The sequence below is a fragment of the Diachasma alloeum genome, unplaced genomic scaffold (genome assembly GCF_001412515.2).
Source record: "Diachasma alloeum isolate Michigan unplaced genomic scaffold, Dall2.0 Dall_scaffold_00354, whole genome shotgun sequence".
In the NCBI taxonomy this organism is placed as follows: Eukaryota; Metazoa; Arthropoda; class Insecta; order Hymenoptera; family Braconidae; genus Diachasma; species Diachasma alloeum.
In genome coordinates, this window is record NW_021680493.1 from 758981 (window position 1) to 778668 (window position 19688).

At 37.5% G+C, this 19688-nt stretch overlaps 1 protein-coding gene across 4 annotated transcripts; it reads left to right on the plus strand.

The window, feature by feature from the left end:
* Nucleotides 1-1821: 1821 nt before the first annotated feature.
* Nucleotides 1822-19687, plus strand: LOC107041102 (cytospin-A). 4 transcript variants are annotated; one of them, XM_015261490.1, is made up of 8 exons: nucleotides 1822-3704; nucleotides 9566-10576; nucleotides 11329-11764; nucleotides 12949-14430; nucleotides 15629-15823; nucleotides 16628-16804; nucleotides 17375-17763; nucleotides 18419-19687. In XM_015261490.1, the coding sequence occupies exons 1-8, from the start codon at nucleotides 3309-3311 to the stop codon at nucleotides 18506-18508; spliced, it is 4176 nt and encodes a 1391-aa protein (XP_015116976.1). In that variant the 5' UTR covers nucleotides 1822-3308; the 3' UTR covers nucleotides 18509-19687. The 4 variants fall into 4 exon arrangements, with proteins under 4 accessions (XP_015116976.1, XP_015116978.1, XP_015116979.1 ...); XM_015261491.1 differs by lacking the exon at nucleotides 1822-3704 and adding an exon at nucleotides 7565-7976; XM_015261492.1 differs by lacking the exon at nucleotides 12949-14430.
* The last annotated feature ends 1 nt before the right edge of the window (nucleotide 19688 follows it).

Below are 19688 nucleotides of genomic sequence, written 5' to 3' on the forward strand. Positions count from 1 at the left end.
TCATTGCATAACAGAACCCCAATATTCATTGATTCTCCAAATTACATTTTAACCCCGGGTTAACAGCTGAATAACGCTCGTCCCGTTAACTTGGCCCAAAGACATCTCTCCGTTCATCATCGAAACCATTCACCATCTACATTTTACGGGTCAGCTCCTGTCCGCAGTGAAGAATAAAAACTTCATGAACGTTACCTGACACATATCCAACATATTACTCCACCCATTCGGTGATCTCTGCAGTTCTAGTCTAGAAATAAAAGAGAAGAGCATGGAGAATCACACCGAAGTGCAGTAAAAAAATGTATGAAGAAAACCTTGAACAAGTACAGAGCGGTCATTGCGTGGGGAAAATGTATGTTCCCACTCTTTTCGATTTCCGCATAATTTCAAGGACACTCACTGCCATTTTCTTGGTCGTACATGGTGCCACAGTGATTATAACCGATACCTACATCAAACATGTATACCAGATCAAAAAATACTTGATGACGAGAACTACGAAGATCGGTAAAAATGAGGGATATAATTTTTTCCAATTTATCATTTTTTTCATTTTTTCAAAAGTTTACCATCACGAAAATTTATAATTTACGGTTTATAAATGGTCGATAAATAATGAATTTTGGAAAAAATAAAAAATTCGGAAAAACTTGCAAAAATGAAATTTGGGGAAAAAATCTTTTTGGATAGAACGAATCCGAGTCTCAGCATAATTATTAAAAATGTTTCGTAAAAATAGTCACTTTGGATTGAGAACTAAAAAAATCTCCAGTCGAAGTGGGGGAAGGGGGTACCACGCACAATTTTGTACTTTTTTTGGCGATTTTGAGGCATTTCTGATTGTGTACGCTAATACTCGACCGAAAAAACGGAAAATTTCCGTCGCAAATACTTATTGAAAAACCTTAAAAAAAAATTGACCTGTGCTGAAACAAAAATTTTATCAAAAACTCACAAAACTCGGAAATTAACGACAAAATTAATTAAAAAAACGAAATAAATGAAATTAATAATGTTATTATTAATTCTATTATTATTCATAATAATAATAATAATAATAATAATAAATTTGTTGACGTTGTGGCCGTAATAAATTTTTTTTTTAAGAAAGCCAAATAAGAAGCCTGAACAAAATTAAATTTTTGAAAGTACAAAACCACACCAATAATTGACGAAAACACCCATTTACAGGGATAGAAAGAATTCGTTATTGTTAACGAATGGATTTGGTTGGAGACTAGAGTCTATTTGGTCTCACCAAATGTTAATTCGTTAATAGTTAACGAATCTCGTTTGGAATAAATGAATCAGTCTATCAGTGTAGGTACCCTAACACAAAAAATTGTAAACTTAAGTTTGAGCGATTACAAAGCTTCCATTCGGAGGCCCTGACTCTTCACGTTTCACCTCTCCCCAGCTAAATTAAAATTTATCATTAAGATTCGAAGGATTGCCATTAACCGTTAGTCTCAAATTTTGAAATGACCCAACCATCCATGTAACATCCTTAAATTCTTGTGGCAACACAGGGTGCCCTGAGAATTATGTACAAAACTGTGAGTCCCAGTATCCATCTGGGCCTGTTGGTACTGGCCCTCTGCTGGCACTGGCACCATTGTCGCTCTCTCAACTCTCTTTCTCTCGCTTTCACCCTCTCACTCCCCTTCTGTCTCTCATTTCAACCCAGAGTCTCTCTCCCTCTGTCCCGATAAAGTAAGAAAGACCGAAGACTCTGGAGTGAGAGACACAGACACACCAGTTGTGCTCGTTGGCGGAGCAAATGAGAAAACCGTCAGTCCCCTCGACAGTCCCCGTTCCGAACGGTCGACGTTCGATTACTCGGGAGCATGTGTCTATCCTGAATCGCTCCGTTCCCGCGGTTAATACCTATCTCTCCACAAAAACCTTGATAAAAGTGGAACTTTCGCGAAAATAATATCCGCTAAAATGCGGTAATAATCGCTTAAAAAATCGCCAAGAGTGAAAAATTGAATTGCCGAAGAGTTGATTCCTTGTCTCGGTGTGTTTTGGATCTAACATTATTCATCAATTTTTTTTATCATTCATTTATTGCAAAATGAATGAGTTTATTCAACACCTTGGTTATGCAGTTGCTACGTTACTCGTTTCATTACGAGTTGTTTCTTCGCCGTGAACGACCTCTCACGATTCATCCCCACCCCATCTGTTCTCAAAACCTGGCCGACTTGGATGCACCAGAAGTACCGTACGGGTACAAAATACCAATTTTATTTGGTTATATTTTTTTAATCGAGAATTCAAGTTGAGTTGGGCGATTATTCGACGAAGTGGGGACAATGGAGGGGCATTGCCGGGCGGTGGGAGAAGTGAGACTCTCGTTATTAGCCGACTATCTTCACGGAGAACGAATTGTAGTAGTCGGTTAATTTGTTTGAAGAATTTTTTTTCCATTTTATTTGTGGAGAAACGTGAAAACAGGGACAATTTCTTTTTTTGCTGAGGAGATTCAGCAATCGTGTGTGTGTGTGCCACTCCTACGATTATTCGGTGCGAGACAGCAAGTGGTGAACAGTCACGAGATCTAACGCGCTGGTTCGTCTTGCAATTAACGATTTTTTTTTTCAATAATTTGAACTTGAAAATTCGGAAAATTGGGGAATTGATTTTGCTTTCATCCGAAAGTAACATATACGGATTAAAAAATCATGTGAATGTGGAAAATAATATCCGATGAAATCGTCATTCGCAGAATAAAAATAATACATTAAAGTTCTGTTCGATTTTCAATCAATTGAAATCCTAAAATTGACATTCAAATGAGTCGGTAAATCCCAATTAGAATAGGAGTGAAAATTTCGCCGACGTATGCATTTGGAATTCTATTTAAAACTCAAAACTAAATTAAGAATGAAAAAAAAAATGATACGTAGCACTTCGGAAGTTGTTCGGGGCGTTCGATTCATCGTTATCTCCTTAGAATAATAATGATAAGAGTTCGTTCCGTTGTGACGAATACATAGGTACAATCGGAGGCATTTATTTCATACGATTGTGAAAGTTTAAACCGTTCAGCCTGTACATTATCAATTTTATTGACTAAAAAATCGTTAAACTGTTTTTAATCTCTTTATTCAATGAGTGAAACGAGTTCTATGACTCAATGAACGAAAGACAAGAGCGGAATTATAAATAGAAGTGATATATTTAGCACAATTCATCAATAGGAGCGTGAAGTGAATGATTTGACTTCTGAGAAGTGAAAAACAATTTTTTGAAAAATAAACAAAAAAGGGCATTGAGTTAATTAGAGTAGACGAGTGACCATGATGAAGTTCAAATCGCTGTTTCGAAGAGGACAGCAAAGCCACTTGCCCCATCAGCAGCAGCAAACGGGCCACCCTTCACCACCACCACAAGCCCAATTGCAGCAACAGCCACAGGTGGCCCAGTGTCTGCATCCACGACAAGCACCAAGTGTATCGTCACTAGAGGGAAAAAACGATAATATACAGAACGTTAACTGGCAAGTTAAGGACAGTGTCAAGGGTACCAAGGTACACGGTAAAAGTACAGGGAAAAATAGCAACAGGATGCAGGAGCTCGAGCGTGAGCTCGAGCTCTTAAGAAAAGAGAGAGCGAGACTTGAGGCCGGTCTTAGGGAGTCCACACATGATGCTAAATTACTTCATGAACTTAAGACTGAACTTGCATTTGTTAAGGTAATTTTTTTTTTGTTTTTTTAGACTAGATCGTTTGTTTCTATTGGACATGGGGTAGTTTAAATAACCAAACCGGTGAATAAGTGGAAAGGTACTTTATTACTTTGACTTTACTTACGGGTGCCAAGTGAATTTGAAAAAAGATTTAAAAACAATTTTTTCTCTCCCTCCATCATTGGAGAAATATGCATTCATCCGTTCGGCGAAATTTTAAACCCACAACCGAAACTAGACATCGGGAAAATAAATGCGGAAAATCCTCTATTTCGCGTGACGAACCTCGAGAAAGCATGGGATCAAATGCGTACGGCGGGTTGAAATATCTCTCATTCAGCCCGGTACCCCATTGTTTTTTGTCGCCATCACATTGAACACATCATTCCCCATATCTTCAAATTTTTTCAAATTTTTCGAGTTCCTAGGGGGTTGAAACGTTCAATTTAATCAAAACTCCATAAGAGGCCGTGTATAAGACTGATTTTGTTTATTTAATTTCTCGATATCCATAAGTTCTAAAATTTTAAAATTGTCACCGATGTTCACCATCTGTCTAATACTATTAATTAAAAAAATTATAACTTTGTTGGTGAATCCAATTTTCAAGGTCATCGCCAAATGCACTTGGCACCCTTAATACGCTCGGAAGACGCATCCGCTCTTTATCAATTCCTCGGAGGAACTAATCAAATGACAAAGGGATACGACGCCCTTGCCCGTGACGTGCACTTGACAGGTCCTATTAATTCAACTCCATAAGGACTTTTTCCCTAAATGCCCCCCCATAATGAAAACATAGACGTATCCACGTGAAAAATTTAGTTATTTGAAATTTCAAAACCCTTGTTCTTCCGTAAAAAATAATATTTCTTGCAACCATTGCTCACGCGATTGAGGGAGATTCGAGATTGTGTCAAGTCCATTTATTCTTGATCTCAGTCATGCTCCTCTCAAAATCGACAGTTTTCGATTTGTGGCAAGAAAATCACCCGCCACGAGACGTTTGCATTGCCGCAATCCCGTAAATCCTTCTAAAAAAATTGTTTTTCTCTCAGTGCTGCTGATGCGTAATTGATTGTTGATGCGTTGCTGACTTTGCATTGTTTCAGAAATTTGTATATAATCATCGCATTCCTTTTATTACGCCTTCCATTCTACTCATTTCAATGCAATTCAATTCTGTCATTTACCTCAACTATTCTCAAATAAAGCGAACCCACCGTGAAAACCCATTTTGAACATAATTGGAAAATAATCTACAAATGAATTTTCGACTCATTTCCGCCTACTACTCCAATGAGTTAGTCGGTGATTAGAGAGGGAAGGGGAAGAATAATCGAGTTGAAAGGGTCGATGCTGTCACCTTTGATAACGAATCTAGCCAGTTCTCCGGTTTCATACGGGAGAGAGATTCATTCTTGGTCGTTTATCGGGTGAAAAAACGGAAATGGAAGTTTTTTGATATTTCGAAAGTCCCACGTCGATTAATCTTTACTGTCATCCTCAATTCCCCGTGACCTCACATCACCGCCCACAATTTGACCTACTCCCCCTACGTCATTTTCTTGGCCAATGAAAAAAAACTTTGGAGAATTAGCAATTTTTTGTCAATGAGTTAACAAGGAATGGGACTGCAATTGCACATTTGAATAAAATTAATTCTGGAACTTCCACATGACTCGATGCGGATAATGAAGCCGATTTCCTTCCTCGGATAATTAATTTCGTCATCTCGTGGGAATCATCTTCCAACTTTTCTCAAGAAAACATCGAAAAGGACTAAAAAATTCGTCGAAAATTTAAAATTAATATCAGATTAAGTTTATTTTAGAAGCGGATTTGTATGTTCTTCGGAAAATATCTTTCAAACTGGTGAGTGTGTTGAGATAGATAACTAGAGGGCTTTTCAAGGAAAACTGAAGCATTCTCTATAAAAAAAGCCTTTCAACAATCACCTCTGAGCTCTTTTTTTAAGATACAAAAATTCCCGGAAATATTTTTCTCCAAGCAACAAATTAATTCGAGAATTAATTCTAGAATGGTCATGGCGACAATTTCCTTCTTCGAATAATTATGTTCGTCCGGTAGGAATCATCCGCCCATTTTCCTTCAGAAAACCATGCGGAAGGCCTAGAAAATTCATTGGATATTTAAAATTCGCGTCCGATAGAGTTTATTGCAGAAGCGGATTTGTATATTTTTATGGTAACATCTTCGAAACCGAGTGTGTCTCGAAAACACTATTCTCCACGAAGAATAGTATATTATTGTGTTACTAGTGTGGGAAGTTTCACTTTTTCACACGCACGCGTAACACATCCTATTTTTTTTTGTGATACCTGCCAAGTTCACCGTTCGAAACGGTAATGGGGGTATAGTATATTTCATGACAAGTGCCATGGGGTTTTTTACTCGCGTGGAATTGGCGTCCGAGCCGAAGGCTAGTATTTCTCCGAATACTCTCGATCGCTTAGGACATCTAGCCAATATTTCTCCATAATTTTCGCCGTTTATCTATTCATTTTATGAGGAATGAGTGCATAGGGGAATTAGAAAGAATTGAGCTTCATGCAAGTTCCTCAAATTTTATTCCTCAAATCAGCCAGGAGTCATGAAATTTTTCAAAAAACATCAAACACCCATTTTTACAGCAGTAAAAATGTTCCAAAAACTTTCTTCTGCCATTTTCCTCCAAACCAATCAATACCGTCTTCACGATTATTCAATTCCGATCACTGAGCGGAGGTGAGCCCCCCCTCTCCCTCGTAAACCTCCATGATTCCTATGATTCCCAGAAAAATTCTGTCCCCCTTTTTTCCGCATTCCTCAGGACGTTTTAGCCCCGAGGCAGATGCTGAACCGTTGGAACAGCTGCCGGTTGTGCACATACACGAATAACCAGCGTCAAATGAAAATTAAAAAATGAAAGAAAAGCAGCGCGACAGAAGTCAAAGTTTCAAAAGGTTTTCCTGACTTTTACCCATGTCATAGTGCGCAAAAGTGAATTCCGACCAAAAAAATAGTAAAACAACGATATATCGCAAAATTTCAATGGAATGATACCCATATTTTGTTACATCTCGATAGATGACATCAAAACGCACATTTTGAAGGAAAATAAATTGAAACCGGAGCGATAGTTTTTGAGATATTGAGCGAAAGAGTTTCACATACAAAGTTGAATATCTCCGAAACTACTGGTCCGATTTCGTTCATCCAGAATCCCAAACTTTGTTACCATAAGACCTAAAATCATACCAAGTTTCAAGTTTCTGTCTCGATTATTTTTTGAGTTATCGTGCGAACAAGCAATTTCAGCGAAAACATTAAAAAACGAGAATAAAACTACATTGCTCAGGGTGTAATGGTCTTTTTTAAATCCAATTAAATAGGTATCATCATGACGAGTATTTTGAAAAAAAAATTGAATCAGCCGAATGGTTCAGGAGATATCGGCAAAAAACGATTTTCGAAGAATCGCTATATCTGAGGAACCGTTCAACCGATCGAGCTGAAATTTAGCACAAATTTGAGTCTCAGTGGTAGCAATTAGCAGCCAAAATTTCAGCATCTTGGCCTCAATAATTCTCGAGTTATGGGGACAGTTCTGGGCATACAAACACATTTTTTAAAAACATCATTTCTTCACGTTTCATGACATTTGTAGGCATTTCCACGCAAAATTGAGAGATCGAAAAAAATCACCATTCCAAAGCTCTCATTCGGAAGCAAAAAGGCATGAAAATACGAAACGTGCGCGCGCTCGTACACAACTGAACCGTTGCCACCGAAGTTTGTTTACCGATCGAGCAAACTCACCCATACACACATTTTTACTCAATTCCGCCTTTCGCAGTGAGCATAACCCCGCGTCGAGTGTTACGTAGAAAGCGTGTTCATGTGCCGAATTGTTGAAGACATGAAAAAACGTCATTAATCACCATTACTAACAGTTATTCCCCAGTTTAACGTTGAGCATTCAGTTACTTGAGTGGTTTGTGTGCAATGAGACAACTGTGGCACATGCGTTGGACAATGTGTCGTTTATCCTCAGGTGCTAGATTCTAGGTTCATAAACATAACCCTGACATCGTGACAGTTTTACTTGTTTCGGAGGATTAGTCGTTTATTAGATTAAAGATGACAATTAGGTCGGCTGTGGATGGTTCGGGCTGAGAGTGTGTGCTGATGGTATTGGGGTTAAATATCGTGGAAAAGTGAGCTGGAGCATTCGGGAAGTGGCACTCGTCATGTGATTGTTTCATTACTGGAATGGTATTTATGTTTTATTTTATTTTATCAGTGATGATTGGGGGGATTATTCCGAGTCTTTGTTGATGGTTTTTGAGTTGTTGTTTTGAGATTTTTCGGTGATTGGAGCAGGTGGAACATATCAATAATTACTCGATTTATGTTGAAAGACTTTAGAATCTTCAATTTGTTGAAATGTAGGTGAGCAGGTGCACGAGAAATCAGCAGGAGACAAAAGTGAAGGCTGAGGATTCTCGCATCTATTTTTTTCTGAAAAGATGCCGCTTAGACGAAAATTTTGAAAAAATAAAAATTGAAATATATGGATAATTGAGGGAGTTATGATTTTTTGAAAATTGCTTGTTTTGACCAAAAAAATTGTTTTTTACAAATTGGCCCCAATAACTTGGCGGGTTTTAAAGTTATCGAATAGCCCTTTTGCACACGCAAAGAGCATGAAAAACCCTTCAAAATGAAAGGGCATCCATAACAGTATCTTCAGTTCGACGGGATTTATACGAGAAAATTTTTTTTTTTAATTGCTAATTTCTCAAAAAGTTAATTTTCTTTTAATCTGAAATTGTCACAAACAATTGTCAATAAGATGAGCGGAATTTTGGCGGCAATTAGAGTTTGCCTTTCGTCGTAGTTCGGCGGTTATAATTTTTTTCAGTGAGACAAGTATTGAAAATGACAGAAAATCTCTATTATTCATGCAATTATCGACCGAATCGAAGGTACAGCCGCCGGCAATTTTTTTATACATTCTTTGATTTTTTCAAAACCACTATGCAAAATCCCAGATAGCCTAGGAGAATGGGTGAAACACAGGAATTTTTCTAAAAAATGCTCTTTAAACGGGCTCTTGTGAGAATTTGGAAAGAAATTATTAAAAATAGAAAAAAATTATCCAAGTGGCCTAGGAGAATTGTTTAGAAGGGGTAATTAAAAAACTGAAAAATAGGAATTCTGCGTGCGCAACTTGGAATAGCGACAACGTCGAGATTAGCAATCGTGGAGGGCCAAGCCCGGCAAATACGAATGGAGTTGTAATCTTACATTTCGCTATGAGAAAGAACATAACAGCTGAGTGAATCAGTGCTGCCACTCGTACCTCGAACGGCACGACGTTGCCACTTTTTCTATCCATATTAATTATTTTCCAATTATCCAAAAGACAAGCTAGAAAAATGAAAGAAGGCTTGAAATATGTGGGAAAAAATCGAAAAGTAATTAAAAAAATATTTCGAGCCCAAAAATGGTCGAACTAGATAAAAAATTTGCAGTTGAAATATCGTTTTTTTGTTCAGCGATTGGTTTCCTGCGGGATAACAATAGATTCCCCTCCTACATGCCGACCCCGCCATAAATAGGGGAGGTTGTGGTAAAATGGACACATTTGACTTTTCTTTTAAATGTTAATAACAGGTTGAAATGTTGATGAAATTCAATGAATTTCTCTTTAATGCGAAGAACAATTCTTTCCCTTTGTAATGAGCCTAAGCTGAGCTCAACTGACAAATTTGTTCCTGAGTTATGAGTAATTGAACAAACAGTCTAAAGTGTCCGTTTTACCCCACCTCTACCTTAATCAAGCCCCTCTCTCTTTCCAGGAGCAACACACATTAGAAGTCGAAAGACTGACTGAGGACAACCAGGTTCTCCGTGCTCGTCTCCGCGATGTGGCCCACTCGCCCCTGTCCGACGCCGAGAAGCACCAACTCCTTCAGGACGCAGCTCGTGACGAGCCCCTATTGCCCCCCGGTGATCCAAATACAGCCCCCTCCACAGACAATCCGAGATGCGCAACACCAGAATGGGACAAGCGATCCTCGAGTTCAGTGTCAGAAGTATCGGTTGCTTGTTTGCAAGACAGAATTCTCCAGATGGAGGAGACACATTACTCCACCAATGAGGAGCTCCAGGCGACTATCCAGGAGTTGAGTGATCTCCAGGCTCAGCTCTCTGAACTCCAGACGGATAATGAGAGATTGACTGAGGAGAAGGCAGTTCTTCTGGAGTCTCTCTGCAGGCAAACTGAGAAGTTGGAGGACTCTAGGTCCAAGGTTGACACTCTTCAGGGGCTTTTGTTGAGGGAGGAGAAGCCCCAGGACTCGTCGAAGGGCTACAACACTGAACGAGAGCAGAAGCTGGTGGATCTGCTGAAAAGTGCCCAAGAGGAGCGTGAATCTCTTCTCCAGAAGCTGGAGGAATTGTCCAGTGAGTTGAAGGTCCTTCGCTCGTCGGCTGAAGCGAGCACTGGTGAGGCTGAACGTTTGGCTAAACGAGTCCATCATCTCGAGGTTGCGGTGGAGGCTGGGAGTGCTGAGAGGAAACAGCTTGATGTGGAGCTTGTGGGGGCCAGGCAGGAGAGTGCTAACAGGAATATTGAGATCAGCAGGTTGGCAACTTTGTTGGAAAATGCCAGGGCGAAGATTGAGGAGCTCGAGCAGAGCAGACAGGTGGAGAGCAAGAGTGAGGCCGATGAGTTGCTGGATGCTGCTAGGAGGGAGAAGGATACTCTGGAGACACAGGCTGCTGCACTTCAGGAGCAGCTCGCCAGGAGCCACTGCGATCATGACAGGCTGAGGGATCAGTACTCACAGTTGCAAGAGGAGTGTAAGGTAAGAGATAAAATTTCATTTTTTGAGGGAGAGAAGTGTCTGGAGAATTAATGGGACTCGAAACTTTGGGGAGAAATGACTGAGGATTTTTTTTTTTGTGTTGGAAACAAATTCCGTGACATGTCGGATGACGGTCGTGTGACCGTCATTGACACGTCACATGACAAAAATGTGATCGACTTATGAGGCTCATATCGCATCTAAGTGGTGACGCCATTTCAGGTGTCAAAATTTTCATTTCTGTTTTTATCTGAAAGTTGACGAAACTGCAAGCTCATGTCACCCCGAAGTAGTTAATGAACTAAGAAATAGGTAATGAATTGATGGACAATCGTGACAAAATTTTGTGACACGGAAGAAAAATGACTGGCATGCCGCATCTATATGGATAATTTCTCAATGACAAAATTTTATTTTACCGTTTTATTGACAAAAGAAGACATGATTGTCAATGACGGTCATATTTTTGTGTTCTGATTTTTTGGAATTACTTTAGACATGGTGGCCAAACCTCGTATTTTTACTTTTCAGACCATTCTACATAATTTCCAATCAAAATTAGAGAATGTGAAAATCGAAGGATTGCAATGCTTCCATGCAGAAGCAAAAGTCTATAAAAAAAATTTTTTTTTGCTTGAATTGCGTCAAACAGTCGTCCTTTCGAGTGTTTCATTCAGCCCCACTCTCCCCTAAATCAACACTTGAAAAATTGAAACATTAAAATCATGTTAATTGATGATTCTATACTTCAGGTTACAAGAAACAACGCAAAATCGGCGATCGATGATCTAGAATATCGTTTGAGCCAGTTGAAAGAAGAGAGACTGTCGGTGAACACTGAACTGCAATTGGTACGTGACTCACTGGCAGAACTTCAAGCCCAGTGTCAGAGGCACCTGGAGGACAAGCGCGAGCTGAAGGCAGCTCTGAGTGAGGCCCAGAGGCGTGAACGAGAGGCCCAGCTCCGTCAGTATGAGCTCGAACGGAGTCTCAATGAAGAGAAGAAGCTTAGGCAGAGTGAGAGCGCTGAATGGGAGCAGTTCCAGAATGATTTACTGATGACTGTCAGAGTTGCCAATGACTTCAAGACTGAGGCCCAGTCGGAGCTGGAGAGGGTTGTCATGGAGAATAAAACACTGAGGGACAGACTCAGGGCCCTGGAGGGACAGGTGGAAAAGCTTAATAAAGGTATTTTTTTTTTATTAACTTGGTCACAAGCGAAGTGGGTGAAGAATTCCAGGGATTCTTTTGCAAATCTCTTGGGATGGTGTCGACTTGAGAGAAATGTCCGGAGATCTGTCTCCTGGGGAATTCAAATGTCTATAATAAGGTCTCCTGATGATGTTTCCGAACAAAAATTTATTTATGTAATAATTCAGTGAATTGGTAAACTAGGATAAGGGTATTGTTTTTTTGAAAATGCGTTTTTTTGGCTTAATCGCTTTCAAAAATTGGTGGGAAGCGATTTAGCAAAAAAAACTTTTTTCGAAAAAACTGCACTTATCCTAATTTACCAATTCATGACAAAATTGAATGATAGAACCAAGCATTGAGATCAAATATCCAATTAAGAGGAGGTTCACCGCTGGAAAAAAACTTCTCCGTTCTATTTTTTATTTTATTTTTTCTCGAAAAACCAAAATTTTTTTTTTCCCCAGGATAAACCTCCCCTTAATGTGGAAATGATTTGTGAATTATCAAAAGAAATATATGAAGTGATTTCCTTGTCGATCAAAAATTCTGTACAAATAAAATCTTTTGATAATGTGTCATGATCGAGATATATAACATTGATTGACAAGAATGTCTGTTGAACGCGAATCATTGTTGATTTAATGATTATCTCGATAATTAGTGCTTTTACGAAAAAAACGTCGAGATATCTTGTTTTGTAACTGATATCATTTTTCCACATGAAGTATCAGCCGATGATTCCCACTGTCGTCAGTTCTTATCGAGAAAATCCATTAATTTGCATTAACGATAAAAATTGTCTCCAATTATGCAGTACCCTTGCAAACGATTAATGTTACTAAAATATGTCACAAAACATTTTTCGTAGATTATAGAATTCCCCAAAAGCCGACCTCATGAATTATTTTATTATTATTTTTTTTTTTCCTCATGAATTATTTGAAACCCCTTCTTTCCTCAGACATTTGCAAAACAAACTCATCACCACTTCATTCAAAAATCCATCCTACACACTTTCGTGGTTGAAGGGACGAAATAAAATCCCCAAAATACATACCGTTACCAAAAAAAGTCACCCCAAAATACTCTAGTTCCCCCCAACCACGAAACAGCATGGTAAATCTCCCTCAACAATAATGACATCACAATTTTCTTGAATTCTCAATGAAAAAAATAAGCACGATCGGAGTTGTCAACCCCTCCAGACCCCAAAACCGACCGAAAGAACGTAATCTTCCAGAGAGGAAGAACAATCCTCCGTAAAAGAAGTGTCGAAGACCTGAAACTCACGGAAAATAACTCCTCAAAACCAACGAAACACAAACGAAGTGCATCAACTTCTCAGCATGAAGTCAAAGAGAACCCGCCAATTTATCGAAATCTTTCGTATCCAAATCTTCTGGAGTCATCTTTGGATCCAAAAAGTCCCCCAAAGCTCTATCAGTTGGACTTGAACCACGAAAAAACTCGAGAAAAGTCGAAAAATGTCAAAAACATGAGCAACTCTTGTCTGGAATCCATCCAAGGAATCCAGGGAATCGACGAAAATTCCTATTGGCTCCACGTATCCAACTCTAAGTTCCTTGTTCCTCGAACAAACGCACAACCAAGTGTTGGAAGATCAATGGATGACTTGAGATTCCAAGTTGATCCTGAGATGACGAGAATCTTACGTCAGAGTTTGGAAAAAAAATCACAGAGTGAAAATAATATTAACCAGACCTCGGGACAGGGATTATCGTTATTAATGGCCCATAAAAATTTTGATGACGATGTAATTGATAAGACAGTGGAGGCTAAGCCAATCGTTATTGATAAGAGAGGAGCAGTGAAGGATTATTCGATAACCACTGAGTTGAGTAATCCTAATCCACATTTGATTATGAATCCGAAACTTTACGTTCCTCGATTGTCTTTGGAGAATATAGATTGTGAATCATCGGATGATTTTTCCGATGAGATCAAGGAACGTAAACCGAAGAAGTCTGTGAGGTTTGTTGAATCGAATGAGAAAACAGATGATTCGAAATTTTTGGATAAATCCAGGGGGAATGGAGCATTGAAGGATGAAGTGGTGATCAGTCAGTCGAATTATCTGAAGAGATCTATTGATGAATCTCGGAGGGATGGAAAATCTTCGAATTTTGGAGGGTTTGATGGAGAATCGAGGGATAACAAGTGTTTTAGATCGATTAATTATGGATTGCCAGAAAAATCGATGGATTCTGACTGCATGAAATTGGAAAATTCACCTCGGGACATCGGAGTTGAAAGCTCGAGCCCAGAATCCACTGACTCAAGTGTTTTTACATTCGATCCACCAATCGTAGATTCGAAAGAGTCGAGTGATTCCAATGAGAAGTTGAAAGGAAATAAAATAAACACTGTAATAAATAATGACAGAGGCTCTAATATAAATAGCAAGAGGCCGTCTACTTCACCAAGGGAGTTTGGGCATTTTGAAAAATCCGTGGGGAGCGATAGAGATAAATCAATCGCATCGCCGTTGAAAAGTTTAGATAGGAGCCACATAGTACTTCAGGCAGATGCATCTCAACGAAGAGTGAGAAATAAATTTATGGGACGGACTTTATCGTTGAGGGAAAAGTTTGAGTCTATTTTGGAGGACGTTGAATTGAGGCCTCAACCAATGATGGGAGGTACGAGATTAAAACAAGAATTTAAGTGAATATCAGTGGGGAAGTGGTGGATAACCTGTAGATAAGTTCAGAAATGTATTTGCGGATTGTTTTGCGCATATCTCTGGAGGAATTTGTCGAACAATATTTTTATGGAGGGATTAATTTATTGGAAAATCAATGTCTTAACTTTTTTTGTAACATCACTCGTTACGGAGATAATTACACGATTAAACGAATTTTTTAATATGAAGCAAAAATTAAAGGGCTTGCTGATGGCTAAGTCATCTTGATAATGAGTGATTTTGGGAGAAAATATCAGAAGTTTTTGGTAAAAGATTCCATTTTCCGCAGAAAAATCCTTTACCAGTTTCTCTTAAAATGATGAATTACTGAGATAATGACAATTAAAAAAATTCTTGTTGCTTATTCAATTATCTCACTACCACTCATTACCGCGATGATTGGATAATTGATAAAATGCAAATATTTGATGACACTTGATAAAAATTCTTGGTAATTATTGAGAGGAAATTTGACATTTATTCGATAGAAAATTAAATCTCTGTACTATCCCATAATTTAATGAAGTCAATAGCCTCGGAGATATTCGCAGAAGAATACGTATGAAGCCTGGACTTGTACAGTTTCACCGCTTCGCTAGAACCATCATCTGTGTGCTTAAAAAAAATCCATAAACTGAAGAACCTTCATGTGCTGGGGCCAAATGTTGCATAATTGTCAATTTAGTCGCTGCGATTCAGACTGGAGAAAATGAAATATTGGAAGTATAGGGAGTGATTCATGTACCAACTCGTCCGCCTACGGGAAAGCCGAGGACCTTTTACCCTCTTCCGTTGTGTGCTTTTTGTTATTCGTCTCTTGTCTGTCAACCTTTCTTCTGCGATTTTTATTCTCATTTTATCCCTGTATATATGCATAATTTCGACCTTTTCTGTTGGGTAATTTTTTTTTTATTAATTTTTGTTTTACTGTTATTTTATGTCTTCAATTGTGAAATATTCGTGGGTTGAATGCAGAGCAGTGAAGTATAATGAATAGAAAGAAAAAAGTCACAATGAATTTTTCTGAACCCTCTTCCTTCCAAATATATCAACGGAATAATCTTCGAGTGCGGATTGCTGTTTTCTATTCGTTATCACTTCACTGCTGAAATTTTCTTTTAAGTTTTTTCATTTGACTTGTTTCAATGTTTTAGCCAATCAGAAAAATCCCACACCCCCACCTCCTAGACCTGTGAGTGCACCTACGGAGACACAGCAGAGTGTTTTAACCAGTGTTCAGCAGGAAATGGCAGCTAGGAGGAAGGCAAATATTTCGCGACAGGATTCTAGACTCTCAGTTAAATGTTTGATCGAGAGTATTGAAAACGCCACTAAACAAGCCAAAGCTGGTGGGTTTCTCAAAATCCTTAGAGTTGAATCTACAGATTTTTGAAGATTATGATTACTTTGGCGCCCCAATGTGACATATATTTTCCGTAACATTTTTCCGCAGAAGTACAGGAAAAAATAATGAAATAATTCCATCTCCATTATTTCTTCTGAAGTGTGGAGATTTTCCACAGAAGAGAGGAGTTTATATAGCCTTCCACATCTTGTGACGTCACAGGATATTGTTGAAGATCAGGGGAGGCAATCGATCTTCGGATTCATCAATATTCAAAGAATTTCCGACTTACATTAATTAAAGTTTAAATATACTCATCGAAATTAAAAAAATAGTAGGATAATTCATAATCTAAATTTCCAATTGATGATTAATTAAATATTTGATAATATGGAACTGTAAATTTTCGAAATTTAACGAAAATTCCTTTCATCAAATCAAATCATCAAATCGTGGCGCCAAAGGAATCGTAATGATGAGATTTTTAACACAGATTTTTTTAGTAGAAATAGAGTTCCAATTTGGATGGAAATTTAATTGAAGAGTAATTCAGTTGCAAAGTGATGACTGAAATTCATGACTTCGTTGAATAAATGAAATGGTTCAAGTGAGAGTTCTTCACTCGTCTCGAGAACAAGTGATTCAAAGGGAATATTTCCCACTGGAATCAGGCATTAATGGAATAATTACACTAGTTCTTACAGCATTCTGTTTTTTATATGCAAGATCTACTTCAAATTGAGAAGTAATTGTAATGCAGTATTCCCAAAGCAATTTTAATGTGATGTATTTTTCTTATCTGTTTTAGGTCCAGGTAGTCGAAGTAGCTCTACTTCGTCGTTGAATTCCATTGGGACCAATGATATTTTATCTTTAAAAGCACCTCTGAGAGATCAACAACAAATTAATAATTTAATTTGTTCTGCTAATCCTACTAATAATAATAAAACACAATCTACAGGCAATAGGAAATTAACATTATCAGGTAATAATCAGCTTTTCTCTTTATTTAATTTCTTCAAGTGCTAACGGAGGAAAATTCAGAAATCTTTTTGCAAGAAATTCTCCACAACAAAGATCTCATGATTTTTTCTTCCAAAGTCCCTCATCCCATTGATTACCTAAATTATACAAGTTAATCTTTTATCAACTCAATAATCTTTGGATAAAATTGAATTCTTCATAAAAAATTCTGAAATTTGAATCTCGATCCACTGATCATCTCCCAAAATGAATGATTGTTGCAATCTTTGTATAGTTAAGGGGAGGTTCGCCCCGGGAAAAAACTTGTTCATTTTTCAAGAAAAAAAAATTAAAAATAATATTTATTTAATCTTTTTTTGAATATGATCCCACATTTTTGCTGTTTGATTAGAGAAAATGCGGGAGAAAATGCATTTTTTAATTCATTCGTTTATCAAGATTATTAATATTTCAAGGAAAATACTATTTAAAATTTTTTTCTCTCGAAGAACGAAAGTTTTTTATGCCGGGATTGAGTCTCCCCTCAATAAAGTTCTTACTTAAAAAAAACCCCGAATTTGTTTCTTCGCAGAATCTCAAAAATCGTCAGGCCCAGTGAGCCTGAGCCCCGGTGAACTCCTTGACTCAGCAGCTCTCAATGCAAAAGCCATTGACTTTGTGCGAAGGAACAGTGTCACTGATCTCTCTGAACGTAAAGATCCACTATGTGGACTCGTGAAGAATGGAGGATCTAAGCGCAACGCCTTACTGAAGTGGTGTCAGAATAAAACTGTTGGCTACAGAAACATTGATATCACCAACTTCAGTAGCTCCTGGAACGATGGGCTAGCACTGTGCGCTATTCTTCACTCTTATTTACCTGATAAAATACCGTATGACTCACTGAGTCCGTCTGAAAAACGCAGGAACTTTTCACTGGCATTTTCTGCAGCCGAGAGCGTTGGTATCCAAACAACTTTGGTGAGTAAATATATCGTATGTGGCAGATTCTCCTAATATCGTCCTGGTTTTCGATGTCAAATTTTGGATTGGGCTGCGAGTTTTACCCTTTGTTGTACATATTGAGGAGAGCTTTGCCCCAAATTTTTAGTTAATAATAATGGAGAAACCTCAGATGGAAGTTTTTTTTCTATTTCCTTTTCAATTAATTCTGACAGCTACAGTTCCAGTTTTAATTTTACAAAAAAATGTTACATAGGTTTTTTTTGGAAAAATCCTTAATTTGTCGTAAAAAATGTCAATTTTTTAGTTCAATTAGTCCTTTTCCTTGAAATTATGCGTAAATTCATTGTTCCATCGTATCGAATTAAAAATTAATTTTTTTCCTCGAAGGAACATATTTTTTTCACGCATTCACCTAAAATTTTTGAGTAATTCCATGATAACCAACAATTATTTCAGGGTTTCTTTCCAACGAAGCCACGGTTATCTGCAACGGTTAGAAAATTAACAAAGACAATTGTGCAAAATGACTTTTCGACTGTTGACAAATAATTTTATACTGTCGTGGAACATTAAATCCTTGGAATTCCAAGGAATTCAATCATCATCGATGATTTATCACCTGTTTATAGAAACAATTGTTCAACTCAATATCTTGATTCTCATTCAACAGAATATTGGAGATATGTGTCAACTAGAACGTCCCGACTGGCAGCAAGTGATGACCTACGTAACGAGCATCTACAAACACTTTGAGACATGAGCATGGAACAGCATTGAAATTTTACGCTATATTTAAATTTTATTTTGAGTGAAAGATGGCATCTAGTCAATCGAAACTCTGAAGATCGATTTGAAGCTATGAAATATGAATGGAGAAAGGCAAAAAATAACGAAACACTGAGAAGCATGTGCCGTGCGCCATAAGAAATATGACTAACTTCTTTTTTAACTAAATGAGACTGATAAAAACACCGACTACATGAAATGTATTTCGATAATATTTTGTCGTCCACATGTATGGACAGGACAACGATTTATAAAAATGTCTTCACGTAATTGCTTATTCCGTTGAATGTTTGTCAGAACAAATGAGAAGAGATTGTTCTGTAGTGCAGTGGTAAAACGTAACCATTTAATTTTTCATCTTTTAATTATGAAATTATCTTTAAAAAACCGTGGTTTTATAAAAAAATATCAGAAGAACTTTTTGATTGGTCAGAAAATTTTCCGTCAAAAACGGTCATTTCACATTTTCCCCTAAATACAGGGTGGAACGTAAGATATTTGTTATCTATCCGATTGTTTTTGTAAGCAGTGATTTTAGAGAGCCTCAAGACGATCGTTTTTTCTGCTGAGGAAATGCTCTAGAAAAGATGCTTCTTGGTATTTCCTTCCTAACCCAGTTATTACCGAGATAATTACGTTTCACCACTTCAATGCAGATCAATCTTCGAGAAAATTGATTGATTGTGTAATATGAGTATTCTTTTATCGTATTATTTTTAATTTAATCTGAGTTTTTTCGCCCCTATAAAATTAGTAAGTAGCATGTCATTGATGAAGAAGAATGGAACAAACTGTATAGGAATTGGATAGTCTTAAGGCACCTAATTTATTGTATTTAGTCACATTTAGTATTTTTAATTGAATAATCCCCCACAGATGAAGATTTAAATGAGTTCGATTATGTTTACTTATTGGATTGAGGCTATTTTCACAATTTTTTTGAATGGATTTGAAACTTTTTTTTCTTCTAATTTCAAGTGTAATTGTTCACGATCCTTTGATAATTAAGAACTCTGTGATATAGTATTTATTGTTAATTGAATTGTTCTATGCCTATGATGTCCCCCCACGATTGATCCGATTGGATCGTTATATTTTATTATACAGAATTAAAATATATTCATTGAATAAATAATGCAAATGTGAGCTGTAAT

Excerpts from the sequence above, each read along its gene's own strand:
- LOC107041102 (XM_015261490.1), top strand. The coding sequence starts at position 3,309 with ATGATGAAGTTCAAATCGCTGTTTCGAAGAGGACAGCAAAGCCACTTG. Across the intron at positions 3,705-9,565 it reads CTGAACTTGCATTTGTTAAG|GAGCAACACACATTAGAAGT; the intron begins GTAATTTTTTTT and ends CTCTCTTTCCAG. Across the intron at positions 16,805-17,374 it reads TAGGAAATTAACATTATCAG|AATCTCAAAAATCGTCAGGC; the intron begins GTAATAATCAGC and ends GTTTCTTCGCAG.